The following is a 14,921-nucleotide window of genomic DNA, read 5'->3' on the forward strand; positions in this document are numbered from 1 at the left end:
ACTCACCCCTTAGAGGAGCTTTCAAACAACACTACAATGAAGAGCTATGGAAATCTGGGGAGCGACAGCATGAGTCGTGGGTGTTTGAGAGTCAAAGAAGAGAAAAATGGTATCCCCACTGACTTTGCAGCTCCCTTTGAGGAAACCATTATTGCCGCAACCAAGAGAGTAAATTCTAAATTGAAAGAGACCTGTGACCCCTCATGGACACGTACACAGCCTCCCCGGCCCACAGTTTTACACAGCAAACAGCTCTGCTTTTCCTGCCCAGAGCTCCATAGCTGTGGGCTACAGGGAGACCACTACAGCTACACCACCATAAAATGGTGTAAGAGAAGGGAGAACCAGACCCTTTGTCTTTAAAAGCTCAACACTGGCCTTACTGATTTGCATGGCCAGTATTTTCCCACTTAATCCTCTCCACTCTAATTCACAGAAGTAAACACTCTGCAGATGTAGTATCCAAATTTGACCATTATTTTGTTAAAATATGCACATAGTCACTGTTATTAATTCAAACACAGTCTTTATTCTGCTGTTTTTAAAGAGGCAATAGCTGCAGCCTGCATTAAAAATACCTTTCACACTGTAAAAAACAAAACACTACAGATAGTGGAGGCAACACCACAGACTACAACTTTTCTAGAATCACACACCAGTTTCCCTGATCATAGTAACTCTTCTGAACCCTCACACAGTCCAGGGATTTGCACACTGCTTCCAGTTCCCCTTCACAGAACACATGGTAATAGCGGTGGAAAACAGGACTGAGTTTTTGTGATTCCTTGGAGTCAGCTGGAACCAACACTGTATCAACACCTTCCTCTTTCTTTTTAGTACCACCTTTCAGGTGCCAGGGAACCAGCAAATCTTGAGACTGAAAGGAAGTTCGGTTAGTATGAACAGGTAGTCTGAAGTCTGCTCCCACTGTCCTTGCATCGCAGCCTTCGATCTGCAAGTCATTAATGAGTTGGTCAAAACATGCTGAGTCTTGGTTGCTGCTTCCAGGCACTTGATCAGTAAGCAGTCTCTGCGTTGTCCCAGTATTGATTTCCTTTTCTTTGCCTTTACTACCATTCTTTTCCTTAAGGTATTTAGACTTCTGGTTTTTGTATTCTTGTTCCATTGCCCAGACATAAATGAGTGCCATTCCACCAGGTCTAAGAAGCCGGGCTAGCTCACGGATAGTAGCCAGCCTCCGCTCCTGGAAAGGAAAAGCAGAAAATGTGAAGCTAGTACATAAACAAAAAGTAAGGAGAATGGCATCAACTCATCCTTACTGTTCCCCCAAGATACAATCAAAATTAAAAGTAAGGGATATTTTTCACTACTCATTTTCATTCATTATACAGTCCACCATCATGTGCAAACCAAGATATTTTTCTAAAGACATTTCTCACTGAAACACAACTTATTCACCAAAAGGGTGGTCAAGCATTGGAATACGGTGCCCAGGGCAGTGGTGGAGTCATCATCCCGGGAGGTATTTAAAAGACATGTAGATGTGGCAGTTAGTGACACGGTCTAGTGCTGGACTTGGCAGCACTGGATTAGATGATCTAAAGGTCTTTTCTAACTTAAAGGATTTTATTATTCTCTTTTCATTTGAAAAAAGTCCTGTGCTGAGTGTCACAGTCCATCTGAAAATGACACATGCCTCTTCAATAAGGCTATTCATTATTTAAAATCCCAGATTCAAATCTACCAAACCTGATGATGCACACCCTAAGTTTGCAGCCGAAGAAGTCAGATTTACAGCTTAAACACAGGTCCTCTGACCACTCAAACAAACATATTTCAGCCTTCTCCAAAATAGACTTCGACTTTTTTATACTGGATTTGGAAACATTTGCTGCATTTCTGGTTTTGAGAGATCTGTGGGGCCCTCTAAGATGGCTTCATGGTCTTGAAGCTTGTTACCATCACACAGTTCCTGCCAGGAGAACTTTACATAGCCCAGAGATAAAGCAGACTAGTGAGTACTGTCCCTTTCATTCAGAGATGGAAAATGAATGCACAGAGGGGAAAGAACCCAAAACTACAAGATCTGCCCAAGAGCCAAAGATCTGAGCCAGGAAGAAATACAGCTCCTGCCTCCTAACGCAGAGCCCCCTTCTCCTATGTCATTAATTGTAAGCAGACAAAAATGAAACACAAACATTTAGACCAAAGCACCAGGAGGAGCAAGGACATCTGACAAGGAGAGAGAGAACGTGAACAGAAAAGTCTAAGAAGAAGCAGTAGCACAGCAGGTTAACTCTGCTCTGACAACTGCTTACACTGAATGCAAACCTTCTAACTTCTTTCTATTTTGGTCTTCCCTTTTGCTTTCATTGTAGTATTAGCAGCTCTGCACAGCAGTACAGCAGCACAGAGGAGCACAGGGAGGGGTGACTTACTGCTGTTGAGAAATGGTGTATTACAGCAATAGAGATGCAGGCGTCACAGGAGCCACTGCGCATTGGCACTGACAGGGCATCACAGACAAAAGCCTGGAAATGCTTTTCTCCACAAATATCCACCAGGTTTTTGCTGCGATCACAGCCAACCTAGAACAGAAAGTGTTTCATTAAGCTTTTCATAAGAGGATAATTACAAGACTGGAAAATGATTTTTACTTGATGCTTACAGTAATAGAGTCATCACAGTCTCCTACTGAGGGAACACATTTTAGTTTGAAATCAAAACAAGAGTAAGAGTGAGAAAATAGCCTTAAGAGGAATATACGGCTCCCAGGTATAGACAAGAAGAAAACAACCCTGATGCTTACTTAAAACAAAGCTGGAAGACTGGATAGTAGACAGCTCATTATAACACCCTGATTTTGAACCAGCTTAAGATGGACCAGGTTTCAACCTAACTTTTCTTCAAAAGTAATTCAAGGTATCTTGAAATCAGCAAAATGAGAGGTGACCTAACCTTAGTATTTTCTTTCCATTTCAATTGCCATTTGTTAATTTGACAACATTTGAAGCACCAAAGTACTGAACTGACAAAAGCTGATCTACAAGTGCAAATGACTATCTGGTGACTTTGGAGGCATCATTAAAGTATGTCATACAGTATCACTGATCACAACCAGGTTTTCCTGCTTCAGTGTAAGTAAGGAAGTGCTCAGATACAGGCTTCTTACCCTTCAGTATCATGATCCACAAAAAATTTAAGCACAACATCATTTTCCAAGGTTCTGTACAGTCCAGGTGAAATGACCCCTAGAAACCATTTCAAAACACCTTATAAAACGTCTGGGTTTTGGCCCTTTAAACTTTGCCCAGTGTCCATGTCAAAGACAGTAAAACTTACCATCTTTGAAAAATCAGCATATAGAAGAGGTTTTTTCACATGCTTGCAAAAAAACCAATAAATTCAAACTGATCAATACTCTTTCTAATAGAAAGAAATAGAGTGAGGCATGCACCATCCTCATTTTCACATCTGCCATGCACACTGAATACCTTAACCAAAGCCCTGCTACCAGGTTGTATATCAAACTCTGCTTGTATAAGAATATTACATTTATTTTTGTTTTCAATGACCAGCAACAAGTAAATGGCAGTGAACAGTTTCAGAATCCTAAATAATTACTACTGACAGTGTTTATTGCATTCAATACTGAAAGAATACTAAACCACCTTTGATGCAAGAAGAATAACAAACAACTTGCTCTGCTTAATCAACCCAGCAGAGACAACAGTACTGCTAAAATTAAAAACCTCTTTTCCAGTGATTAAAATATATTTATTTTCGATCATAATTTTTCATTTTATTAGTTCAAATAATTTTATCTTTCAGCCTACCATCACAGTTTTGAAGAAAACTAGAATTCTGTTCCAGTCTTATGTCCTGAAAGCTTTCATGTGAGCTGCTTTCTAGTCAGGTCCCTGACTTTTGATCCAAAATAAATGAAACAGTTGTGAAAATGCCAACCTGACAACACAAGATAATCCTCTGCAAAAATAGCCCTATGAGTATGTACACATTGTCCTGCCAATTAGCAATAAACAGATCTGAAAAGATCAATCCTAGCATTGCTTTCTTCCCATGTATTTCTTGGCCTCTCACATTTACTGAAGCACTGAGTGAATAGAGCTGTTCATGAATTAAAAAAAACATCCTGTTTACTTGAAAGTAAACATAAATCCCCATCACTTCACACTGGAAGCCAACTGAAGTGCCTTTAAATTACTCTGGCAACCTGCATGTTAGCGACTGCACACCTCATTACTGGTGCCTTTAACTACTTCTGCAATTAAGACATTAGCTTGCAGAACTTAATAATAAAACTCAAAGGACCGAATTCACTGCTGGCAGAAGGAGGAAGAAGAATACTTGCAGCTTCCACTGACAGCAAGCTTTCCCAGGAAGAATTGCTTTGGCCCTCTGCATCTATAGTGAAAACAGGCTGGATAATGGAACGCAATCCCCTGCTCCCAAAATGACCCTGAAAAGGACTACCATGTATGTTGATGAAATCCAATGAAATCGAGAATGAGAACAAAGGCATGACTGCCAGAATGCAAAGTCCTCATTTGCATCTAAATTATATCAAATATTATGAAGTCAGGCTTACTTGTATTGTCATACTTACTAAAGCCAATGTACATCCACAGCCAAAAGATGCTGTTTTGCAGTGAAAATGGAGACCTTGAAATAGAAGCCCCTGAAGGCACAGCTGCTCTAAAAGAGGTATATTAGGCTAAAACTTTATGTGCTTTTAAAAGTAAACATGATAATAGGTGCTATGCATAGATGCATAAATGGTGAACACAGGGAGTCACCACAGATACCTGGTGCAGAAGCTAGGCAAATTTAGAACTGTTTTACTAGTATTATCTCTGCATAATGTTTTAAAATAGTTATAATCACCACATTCCTGCATTTTCTGGCTTACAAGGGACATGCATTCACTGAAACCCAAAATACATTGGTTTCAGTCACTTAGAAAACAATAAGCTATCAAAACCCAGATAACTTTGGTGGTGCAATGCCAGCTTACAGCTGGAAAATGAGCCTATCTGTGGTTTTTATGAGTACAGAAAACATTTACAGCCAGGACCAGAGATCCCAAGCTCAGCTTTTCCCAATTCCGTTACTAACTGATTTCTACATTCTAAAGCATGCAGAAGCTTTGATGTGATGAAGCTTCATTTACAGAAAAGAGTTCAAAAGACTGTTTTAATTAACAACAGGTTTATTTTTCTCTCTCTAATTAAATGTGTGTTCAAACATTTTTAAAAAAATCTCAAAATATAACTGGAAAGCTTTAATTTTTGCCAGTTCATATCTCTAATTTTGATGCTCAGCACAGGATATTTATTGTCCCTGCTGATGATATCTTCTCCAGAAGAGTGGAGAAAGGTAGATTAATTACTATTAGTTCAGTGTCCAAACCCAACCAAACCTACTACATCTCTTGGCGAGCCAAGTTGTATACATTTTTACAGTTCTCTATTTCTTATTATCTATGAGTCTTCTCAATCATTTCTTATACCCAGTTTTCCAAATCAAATTCCTTCTTGAGTTCCATCAATTTCTCATATATATCTCAAATAGCATGGCTGACTATTCATCTGAACCTAACTCTTAGTGAGTCCACCTCTCAGCAAGTTGCTCTGCACTTTTCAGTATTTCCCCAAAGGAAGCTGCCTTCTCAGGCTTCTCTGATTTTTCTCCATGCATCCATTCCCACATTCCTGCTTTTTTTTGGGAAGTACCACCATCCTTGTCTTCACTGCTTTCAGTGATATAGACAATAGCACACAGGAGCATGAGAATGGCCACTGAAACCTGTTTACTGCTTACTGCATTGATTTTCATTGTATCTTCATCCAACACTTATATTAAGCAAGGAAATATTAGTATAGAGGCCTGTAACTGTAAGTAGAAGCCCAGCAAACACAAAACCTAGGAAAGAGCCAAAGGCATGTCATCATTCTGGCATACCACACCCACTCTGAGCACACTGGGTAACACAAACCTTGAGACAATAAAATTATCAAAAAAGACCAAGATAAAAGAGGAGAAAGGAGTGAGACACAAATGTAACACCTGTGTGCTGTTTGAGTTTGCAGCAGCCCTGTACTGCCTTCCTGGGAATGGATAACACAGGTAGATCCTGTGTTATCTGCTCTTTCATGTTTCCAGGCACTTTCACCTTCACTGTTTCAGCCAGGAGTAGGTAAAGTAAATTTTATAAAATCTATTTAACACAATGGTTTGGAACAGAACATTAGGGGGAAAAACACACTAAATAAATAGCTTGCTTTGTAATGGTGCTGCAAATCTGCAAAAGATAAATCCTCTTGGAAGCTTAAATGTAGGTAAAGACAGGTCGAGGCTGCCCACCATTATATTTTTTCTCTCTACATTATCTCATTATAACTAACTCAACCTGGTAGAATTAGTTCATTTGAGTATCTGGAAACCTGATTTATTCAGCACGTTAGAAAGTGATGAAGAAAACAACATCTAATTCTGAAATCCAGCCACCGAATGGAATTATGTGGCTCCCCAGAGAAATACCTCAGCTATAACTAATAGCACGAGAAGCTCAAGGAACCAAATTACATTCCAGAAAACACACACACACGTAGAAAAAGAGACGCCAGCACAACCACAGCAAGACAGACAAATCTCCTTGCTCCAATTGGTCTGAGTCAGGCTTTTAGCATTCCTTTCACGTAGTGTTTTGGTTTTCCATTGCACAGAGCCAGGGTGTCTCTGGAAACAAAGCGCTATGTCTAAGACACGCAGTTCATTTCTCAATGACAACGCAACAGAACTAAGCTGAGCGACTCAGCTTTCATTCTGGGTTTATGCTGCTGCTGCCCAGTTCCTTCTGAGCTCTCTTCCCAGATCTCTCATCAATTTAATGACTGCTATCCATTGAGAGAAAAGGGCAGAAAAGGTTCCTCTGTCTTGCCCTTCAATTGCTAAGATATGGTGAACTTGCTCCAGGTATACCTTTACTAATTAGTTCTGTCCTTCCTGCTTTTACTTTCTACTAAGAAAGTACTATTTTCTAACAAGACCTTGGGAGAGAAATCTGTTCTTCATTAGTATGAACCCAGTGCAGCTAAAACCCACCCAACATTATGCAACCATACCACAGCAAATATTAATCCTCTCTCTTCCCCACACTCTGGAAAAATCAAATTCTTATATATTTCCAGTGGATCCCAGTTTGGGACAATAATGCAGAAAACAGAGATGCACACCTCGCAGAAAAAGGGTGTCTTACAAGGTCTTGTGAAATATAAACTATATTACCAATTACCTTTCAATGGTACACACTACAGAAATAGGAATGTCTGTATTAAAACAAATGATTTTGGCTTCTTCATAGCCATAATTTTTTTCCTAGCATCAGTGTTCTGTCAAGGAGAGCAATTTCTTTACATATAAAGAAAGAATATCTACCCACCAGTTTATCCCTTCAATTAAAAAGGCAAACCACAAATTGGAAAGGTTTCAGTGTCTTTCATTCACACCCCAGCCCTGTGAGGATGCTGAACATTCTTTCAGGGATTTACACATCACCACACCTACCTGAACACTGGAAACTGGGAGACAAAGCTAAAGCTCATAAAAATTGATGAGATCCTTATAATAACGTCAACTGGGTCTGGAATGAAATCCTTGTGGTAACGGGGGAATGGTTAAGGCTGAGACATAACATTCCATAAAAGCCCTGCTTACAGATACGAATATTAAGCTTGAAAGCACTTAAATAAAATCTGTTAAAATAATTCTCCCAAATGAGGCTGAGTGGGGAGAGAATTGTGGAAAAACAACCCTAAAGCCATCTCTGAAACTATATTAAATTCAACCTTTCTCCAGTCTTTGTCCTAGCTACATCAGACATGGATTCCATCTCTAACTCAAACATTCTTAATCTGAATTTATTTGTCATGAAATTGCTGCTCTTTACTGCTGCTCTCTCACTGTGCCAGAATAATGCAGCCATTACAGCACTGTCACTTTTGCTGTGCCTAGTTGGACTCATGCATTTCATTGTCACACAAGGATACTCAAGTAGATAAGGCTGCATGTAATCATCCAAAAAAACTGAAGCAAATACAATAGCACAGGCCACAGCGGAGATATTTTCAGACAGTGCCTGATGCTTAAAACCATCAAGAGAGCTACCTTAGCTTTGATCTACCATTAGCACTGCTACTTAAAGCATAAAAGCATAAAGTAACCTTTAAAGCACATTGCTTGCCTTCAGGAAGTGCTTGCCTCAGGTTTTCAGTACTTCTGAGTCAAACACCCCAAGCTACAGAGCTGTGCCAAAAGTGCTCTACCCAACCCCTAAATAATTCCTAATTTCACAGCACGGCTTTATTGCTTCTTTCCCAACAGGAACTAGGCTAAGAGCTCCAGTACATTGTGCACAAAAAAAGAGATGCAGAACTGATTATGTTTATGCCTGGATTTTATGCTTCCAAGTAAAGAGGAGTAAATGAGGGAGAAAACTGATGTTCTACATCTAGAGAGCATTCCCTTTATCCCAATGATGCATCTGATATATAAAACATATTCTGTAATCTCTCATCCTAGCTCCATGCCCAACCCATGGTAAATGGAAGTAATAGTATTTGAGATACCTTGCCAAAAGTTTTAAAAAAATCTGTAAACACAATATACACTGGGTTTTCTTTAACCACATTTTAGCTGCCACAGAAGAATAAATCTAGTAGAAAGAAGGAGTTACATCCATCCTCCTGAGACTCTGCTGACTTGCAAATGAAAATAAGCAAATGCAAAGTCTAAAGTCTGTCTCCACCAAGAACGACTACCAGTGGAAAATATAATGTTGAGGGAGGCCAACTGAACGAAGCAATTCCCACATTCTGTTTTTCAGCTGTCTGAACTGCTTCTTTAAAAGTTTCCTCCCTTTCACTGTTATTTTTCGTGTTTTGTCTTTCTCCTGCAGACACATAAGGAATGAGGTAAATCTGAAAGCAATAGAGGAAAGGGGCTGGATTTCCTTTGACTGCCAGCTGACATGTGACCTTTCTTTCCCTTAGCTGGTTAACTGTGGGCTCCAGAAAACAGACTGGTGCTGGCAATTTCGGAACACAGCACCTTGCAATGATTTCACCTTAAAAGTCTACCACAAACCTCCACAGGTGCAATTTACCAAATTCATTCTAGGACCAGTTGATCTTCATGGTACCCTGATAAAAGTTGCTCTTCTCTAGTTAGGTTTGCTGATTATTTTTTATAGGAGTCATGAGTGAAAGACTGGAAGGTACTGAACATTAATAATTATATGCAGACTACAGCAGTCAGGCATAAACATAACTACTTATAAATTGGTTGATGTTATTCTAGCCTGTAAGAACAGTAAGGGAAATAAATCCATTACTAATACAGACAGGGTTGTAAATAACAACTCACGTTTTTAGCTGAATATAAATAGCAGGAGATAAACTCCTGAAACAGACAAACAACTCCAAGTTTTATTATCAGTAATGAATGCTTTGCTCTACATAGAAGTTTTCAAGACTGATGGATTTCAAAGAGTTTCCCAGTACAAGCAAGTGAAAAAAATCAGACAGTTCTGGAACAGGGGAGAGCAGATACCATGATGCACACTCCTCTGAGATTTTTTTTTTTGGGTTAAAACAACAGGAAGTTTGACTTTATTTCTTCCAAAAGGCTTTGAAATATTTGCAATAGAAACTATCTCTTGGCTCATATTTCTATGTGCTTCATCTCTCCCTGATAGGAAGGGAGAAGAGTAAAACTGGACTAAGTACATACTGTGAGACAGGGAAAGAGAGAACACAAGCAAGAACGATGTCAGAACTGTCTAAAAGTGACGAAAAGGGAGTGAGAGAAAGACCAGAACTCTGTACCGAAGTTTAGACTTCCCAGTGAATTTTATGTTGGCATATTTACTGGGCCTATGCACAGAGCCAGAGGTGGAACAGCTAAACATGGCATCATTCACAAATGAGACATGCCACCAGGCCAAAGGGAACTGAAGAGGATAACATGAAAAACAGTGCCGCCCGTGGAGATTTCAGGGACATGTAGATTGCGTTACCTGCACACAAGTCAAGCGAAAAAGTTGGAAGCATTCAAACTGCCCAACCATTTTCACTTTTAACACGTTTATTCAATAACAAAAGGCTAAACCATCTGTTACAATTTTTCAATCCACTGCATCCATTACTATTTTTTTATTAACATATTTTGAATTGCAAAGCAAAAGTGGCTTTGAAAAAAAGAAAAGGGTAATGTACATAATGAATGCATGTGGAAACCTAACACAATTGGTAATTGATCTTGGACCAGGAAACAGCTTTCTGTTCTTGGCATTCTTCCCACAACTGAACCTCCAACATGCTACAACTGCATGACAGAACAAACAATAGAACCAATGAAAGGAACTGACAGTAACTACTACTTACCATGTACAAATCCTCACTGATGCCTAGATATTTCCCATTACCACAACCAATATCAGCCACTATTGATCCTGTTGGCAGGGACGTGAGAAACTCTACAATTCGGGGCCATGGGCTATGCCTGGTACTGCTGAAGTGTGTGGCAATCTCTTCATACACCTTGTGTACATATTCTTGCTCCAGCTTTGAGGCCTCCATCTCATTGTGGGGAAACGAAGGTTGTACCAGTCTTTGCCGTCCTTTCTGGCTGTCACAGACAGATGGGTAAACTAGATATAGCAACAGTTAAAGAATATAATTTTTTTAAGTGCTTCCTCATGGGTTTATCGTACTTAGCAAAATAAAATTAAAAGTGAAATATTAAAATGCAAAAAAATTGCTTCATTCCTCCTTTTACCTTTTAAAAATGGAAATGCAGGTCAAACAGCACAAGTGTTTGATGACCTGAAAACAAGCCCACATGTACCAGATGCTGTCTGCAGTGATCATTAATCCTGCTATGTTAATGTTTTCAGAACTGAGACTGTGTCCCCAATGCCAAAGACCATGACATTATTGCAATTCAGCCTCTGAAATTCTGTTCTGAGGGCACAAATGGACTTCAGTTCTATGTAATCATTGACCCACCTGTCTGTTATTATCTGTACTACCCTAAGGCACTCACATGGCTCTATCACTGCAGATCTGTCTGCTTCTCCTTCTCTAATGTACTTACTTCCAGAAAAGTACAGGCCCACTCTAAAAAACAATCATACTGAGGTAAACCTGAAGAACAGTAGTTACTTCTATTCTGTTACATTATTTAAGCATTTGAAGTGTCAATGAAATGTAAGATTCCAGATTACTTGTCTGGCTCTGGAGCAAGCCAACTGCATTCCTGTATAGAGAAACTCCAGCAACCACATGAAAGCAACCAACTCAAGCCATATAGCATGCCTAACCCTGAGCCATCCAGGAATGGCTTACAAGGACTGCCAAAATTACCCAAAGGAATAAACAGATTTGCTCAAACCAGAAAAAGCTTATGTAATGGTGATAAATAACAATTTTGACTTGAAGACTGCCTCAAGACACTTACTGCAATTGCAAGGGCTTCTCCTCACTTTCCTGAATGTAAATGATGTCCTTGTTTCCCTTCGATTTAATGTTATATCTCCAACATCAGCAGTGATTGTTCCAACTTTTTGCCCAAGCTCAGATGCTTGAATGATATCATATTTTCGGGGTGTGATCCTAAAATAAAGTAATACAAAATAAAGGAATAATTCAATTTGCATCAGAAAAAAACCCAATCCATCTTTGTAAGAAGGCAATTCTTGCACATTAAGACAAATGTGATTACAACATGCTATTTAACATACTGCTGCTTCTCAGTTTTCTACTTATTCAATTTTAGACACAAAAGGGCTGACACAAACTAATGACATTAATTAACGTGTTGTTTAATTGTAAGTAATTACATTTCCCTTTCCTCCCTCCCTTTTCTTCCATCAAGTTTGATTGTTTATTTGTCTAGGACTTAATTTTTTTTATATATTTATTTTTGTCCTGGTGTTGTCTGGGATAGAGTTAATTTCCTTCCTAATATCTGTGCTAACAGCAACAGTGTTGTCTTTTGGACTTAGTATGAGAATAATGTTGAAAAAACACCGATGGTGTAGCTGTTTCTCAGTAGCACTTATTCTAAGTAAGGACATCTCCGTTTCCCATGCTCAGCCAGAGAGCACAAGGACAATAAGCTGGGAGAGAGCCTGGCCAAGACAGCTGACCCAAACTGGGGATATTCCATAACCACACAGTGTCCTGCTTTGTATACAAACTGGGGGGAGTTGGCTGGGAGGCACTCATTGCTGCATGGGACACACTGGGCATTAGTCAGTGGGTGGTGAGCAACTGCATGGAGCATCACTTGTTTCACTTGGTTTTCATTCCTTTCTCTCTCCCTTTCATTACTATTACCAGCATTGTTATTATTATCATAGTGAGTGTCATTGTTGTATTTTATTTTGTTTCAATTATTAAACTGCTCTTATCTCAACCCACAGTTTACTTTTTCCCTCCAATTCTCCCCATCAGGGTGGGGGGAGTAAGCAAGCAACTGAGAGGTAATTAGTTGCCAGCTGAGGTTAAACCATGACAATGTGACATAAAAATATGTATGGTAAAGATAGAATACACTACTAAAAATGGTGGCTATGGGTACAAAAGCATAGAATTGGCTGAGGTGTATATTAGCAGATTGAAGTTTCTTATTTCAAATGGGCCTCTCAAATGAATTCTGCTTTATAACAGAATTGCTTTTCCATTTATTGACAGAACCAAATGCAAAGAATTAAGCTCTTGGGAGATCTACTAAACTGCTTAAAGGGAGAATTTCTGTTGTAGATCTTTCTTGAGCAAAATCTATCTAGCAAGCGAGCAAACTGGAAACAAAATTAATAAAATTAAAGTGATTTGGAACTCTCTAATTTTATGAAGAGGTTTACATTATGAAAAAGTACCAAAGCCAAGAATTTTTAATAGCTCTACAAATGGATCTCTCTCAAAGTTGAGAAGTGGGAAATGAGAAAGTAAAATGAGAAACACAACATGTGAAGAGAAGAGAAACAGCTGCATCTACATGTAACTTCCCATCACTTGCAGATGAGAAAAAGTGGATAATCTTGGAACAAAATGGAAACTCTTCAGGGAAATAGCTCAGCACTTCAAAGCTGTTACTGTCACACTGAAACTCTTCCTGAACTTAGTTATCAAGGAGATTACTGCAGAAATTTCATGGAAGAAAAAAAAAACAACCAAGCAAATCATCTCTAAGGAATTGGCCTCCCAGTGATGCCCCTTCAAAACTGCTGACTTCCAAGTAACTGACTCTCAGCAGGACAAAATCTCAGCCTAAAACTGACTTCCATATTGGTTAGCTGAGTTAAACCCTCTTAGGCTGAACAAAAAGGGAGGGGAAAAGTGTCTGACATTTTTATAAAGGTAAGCATTCAATTTCATCTCAAATTTCTACCAGATATTTTCTGCAGGTCACATGAAACTGTCGACCAGTGCCTGTACTTAACGAAGAACTACCCAAATGCCAAGAAAACAGCCTGCAGCCTGATCAGCATTCCTGTATTTTGCTGTATGCCAGCTATCCTGTCGCAGGAAAGCTGATCGCTCATGCAGTACCAGGGAAAAAGAGTGCAGGTCCTTTCTGTCTGGAAGTCAGGAAGCAGCATATTGATGCTCCATACAGATGTTGTAAAAAGGAGACATTGAATAGCCCAAAGAATGGAAATCTCCCAAGGTAGCCATGGCAAGGATGGGATCTAATATCAGCAGATAATGGAGCTATGATGAATTAATCAGCTGAGGATGCCCAAGACTCCCTCAACAGCAGAACTTCAAATCCTGAGTTAGCAGATTTTCTTTTGGATTTCTTTTGTACCTGCATCAATAAAATAAGCATAATATTTCCAGAAATTAAGTTTTATTTTTCAAGGTTATGGTTTCAACCGAAATAATTTCCTTTTACCTATACTACAAGCAAGAACTCTGCATAAACACTAGGCTAAAACCAGGATTCCCAATGTCAAAACCAAAATGCTCCACACCCTCTTGCTTGGCACAGAGTGGTTTTACTATTGCAGTGTCAGGAATGGAGTGTTACCAGGTTACCCAACCAAAACCAAAACTCACTGGAAAAAAAAAATCACAAATGAATGTCATCAGAAAAGCCAGAATTTTACTTTCACCTATGAGACAAAAAGAACATACATCTTTTGTCCTCTTTGATGACACTGTATAGCTTATTTCTAAATCATGTTTCTCTTTCAGAGAGAACTGACTAAAAATCCTTTTTCTGTGCACTTTGTTAACAGGATCAAAACTAAAGTCTCTAATTCCTTGCTATATATGTACACACACTGAAAATATTTCCAGAATAATTTCAAAACTGACTCTTTTGCTCTCTAATTTGATTTCTGTGGTATAGATAAAAGGCATCACAGCTGATCTTGAACACATTATGTGTGCAAGTGAAATAACTACACTTTCTCGCTGGATGATTAATCTTGTTGATTGCAATACTATGTTCCACTAGCTTGATGGAAAGGTTACTCCTATTGGGTATCTTGACCCACTACTACTTTTAAAAATATACAGAAAAACTGTTCTAAGGAAAAGTGGACAAGCAGCGGGACAGGAATCACTTATATGTAAGTAGAAATATCTGGGATCTTCATTTCAAATTTAATTTGTCATTGGTTCTCAAAAGACAACCATCACTTGAAGGTACAAGTGAGTTAAGTAATAATCTCATTCCAGTTCTTAATAGGCAGGTACACTACCCCAACTTGAATGCCTGCTGGCAAGTACTGCAAGGGCTAGGCATGCATCCTTCTGCCTTCTGGGAGTGTGGCTGCCCAGGGCCAGCTTGGAAGGAGCAGAGCTGGTAGCCTTGGAGAAAGCTGAGGCCTCAGCAAATGCAAGCCCTCCTTCCCCTGGGAGCTCTAT

The 14,921-nt window shown here is 39.2% G+C and overlaps 1 protein-coding gene across 7 annotated transcripts in view; it reads right to left on the bottom strand.

Annotated features, from left to right (window-relative positions):
- Nucleotides 1–506: 506 nt before the first annotated feature.
- Nucleotides 507–14,921, bottom strand: part of ALKBH8 (alkB homolog 8, tRNA methyltransferase) — a 68,038-nt gene continuing 53,623 nt past the window's right edge. For all 7 annotated transcript variants that reach the window (XM_050333619.1, XM_050333621.1, XM_050333623.1 and 4 more), the window contains 4 exons: nucleotides 11,500–11,654; nucleotides 10,425–10,690; nucleotides 2,400–2,549; nucleotides 507–1,204 (listed from right to left, as the gene is read on the bottom strand). In XM_050333619.1, the coding sequence (XP_050189576.1) occupies nucleotides 632–1,204; nucleotides 2,400–2,549; nucleotides 10,425–10,690; nucleotides 11,500–11,654 (1,144 nt within the window). In that variant the 3' untranslated portion in view covers nucleotides 507–631. The remainder of the gene's footprint in view (nucleotides 1,205–2,399; nucleotides 2,550–10,424; nucleotides 10,691–11,499; nucleotides 11,655–14,921) is intronic.

This window comes from Myiozetetes cayanensis, unplaced genomic scaffold (genome assembly GCF_022539395.1).
Source record: "Myiozetetes cayanensis isolate MyiCay16 unplaced genomic scaffold, myiCay2020 scf5-8, whole genome shotgun sequence".
Taxonomy (NCBI): Eukaryota; Metazoa; Chordata; class Aves; order Passeriformes; family Tyrannidae; genus Myiozetetes; species Myiozetetes cayanensis.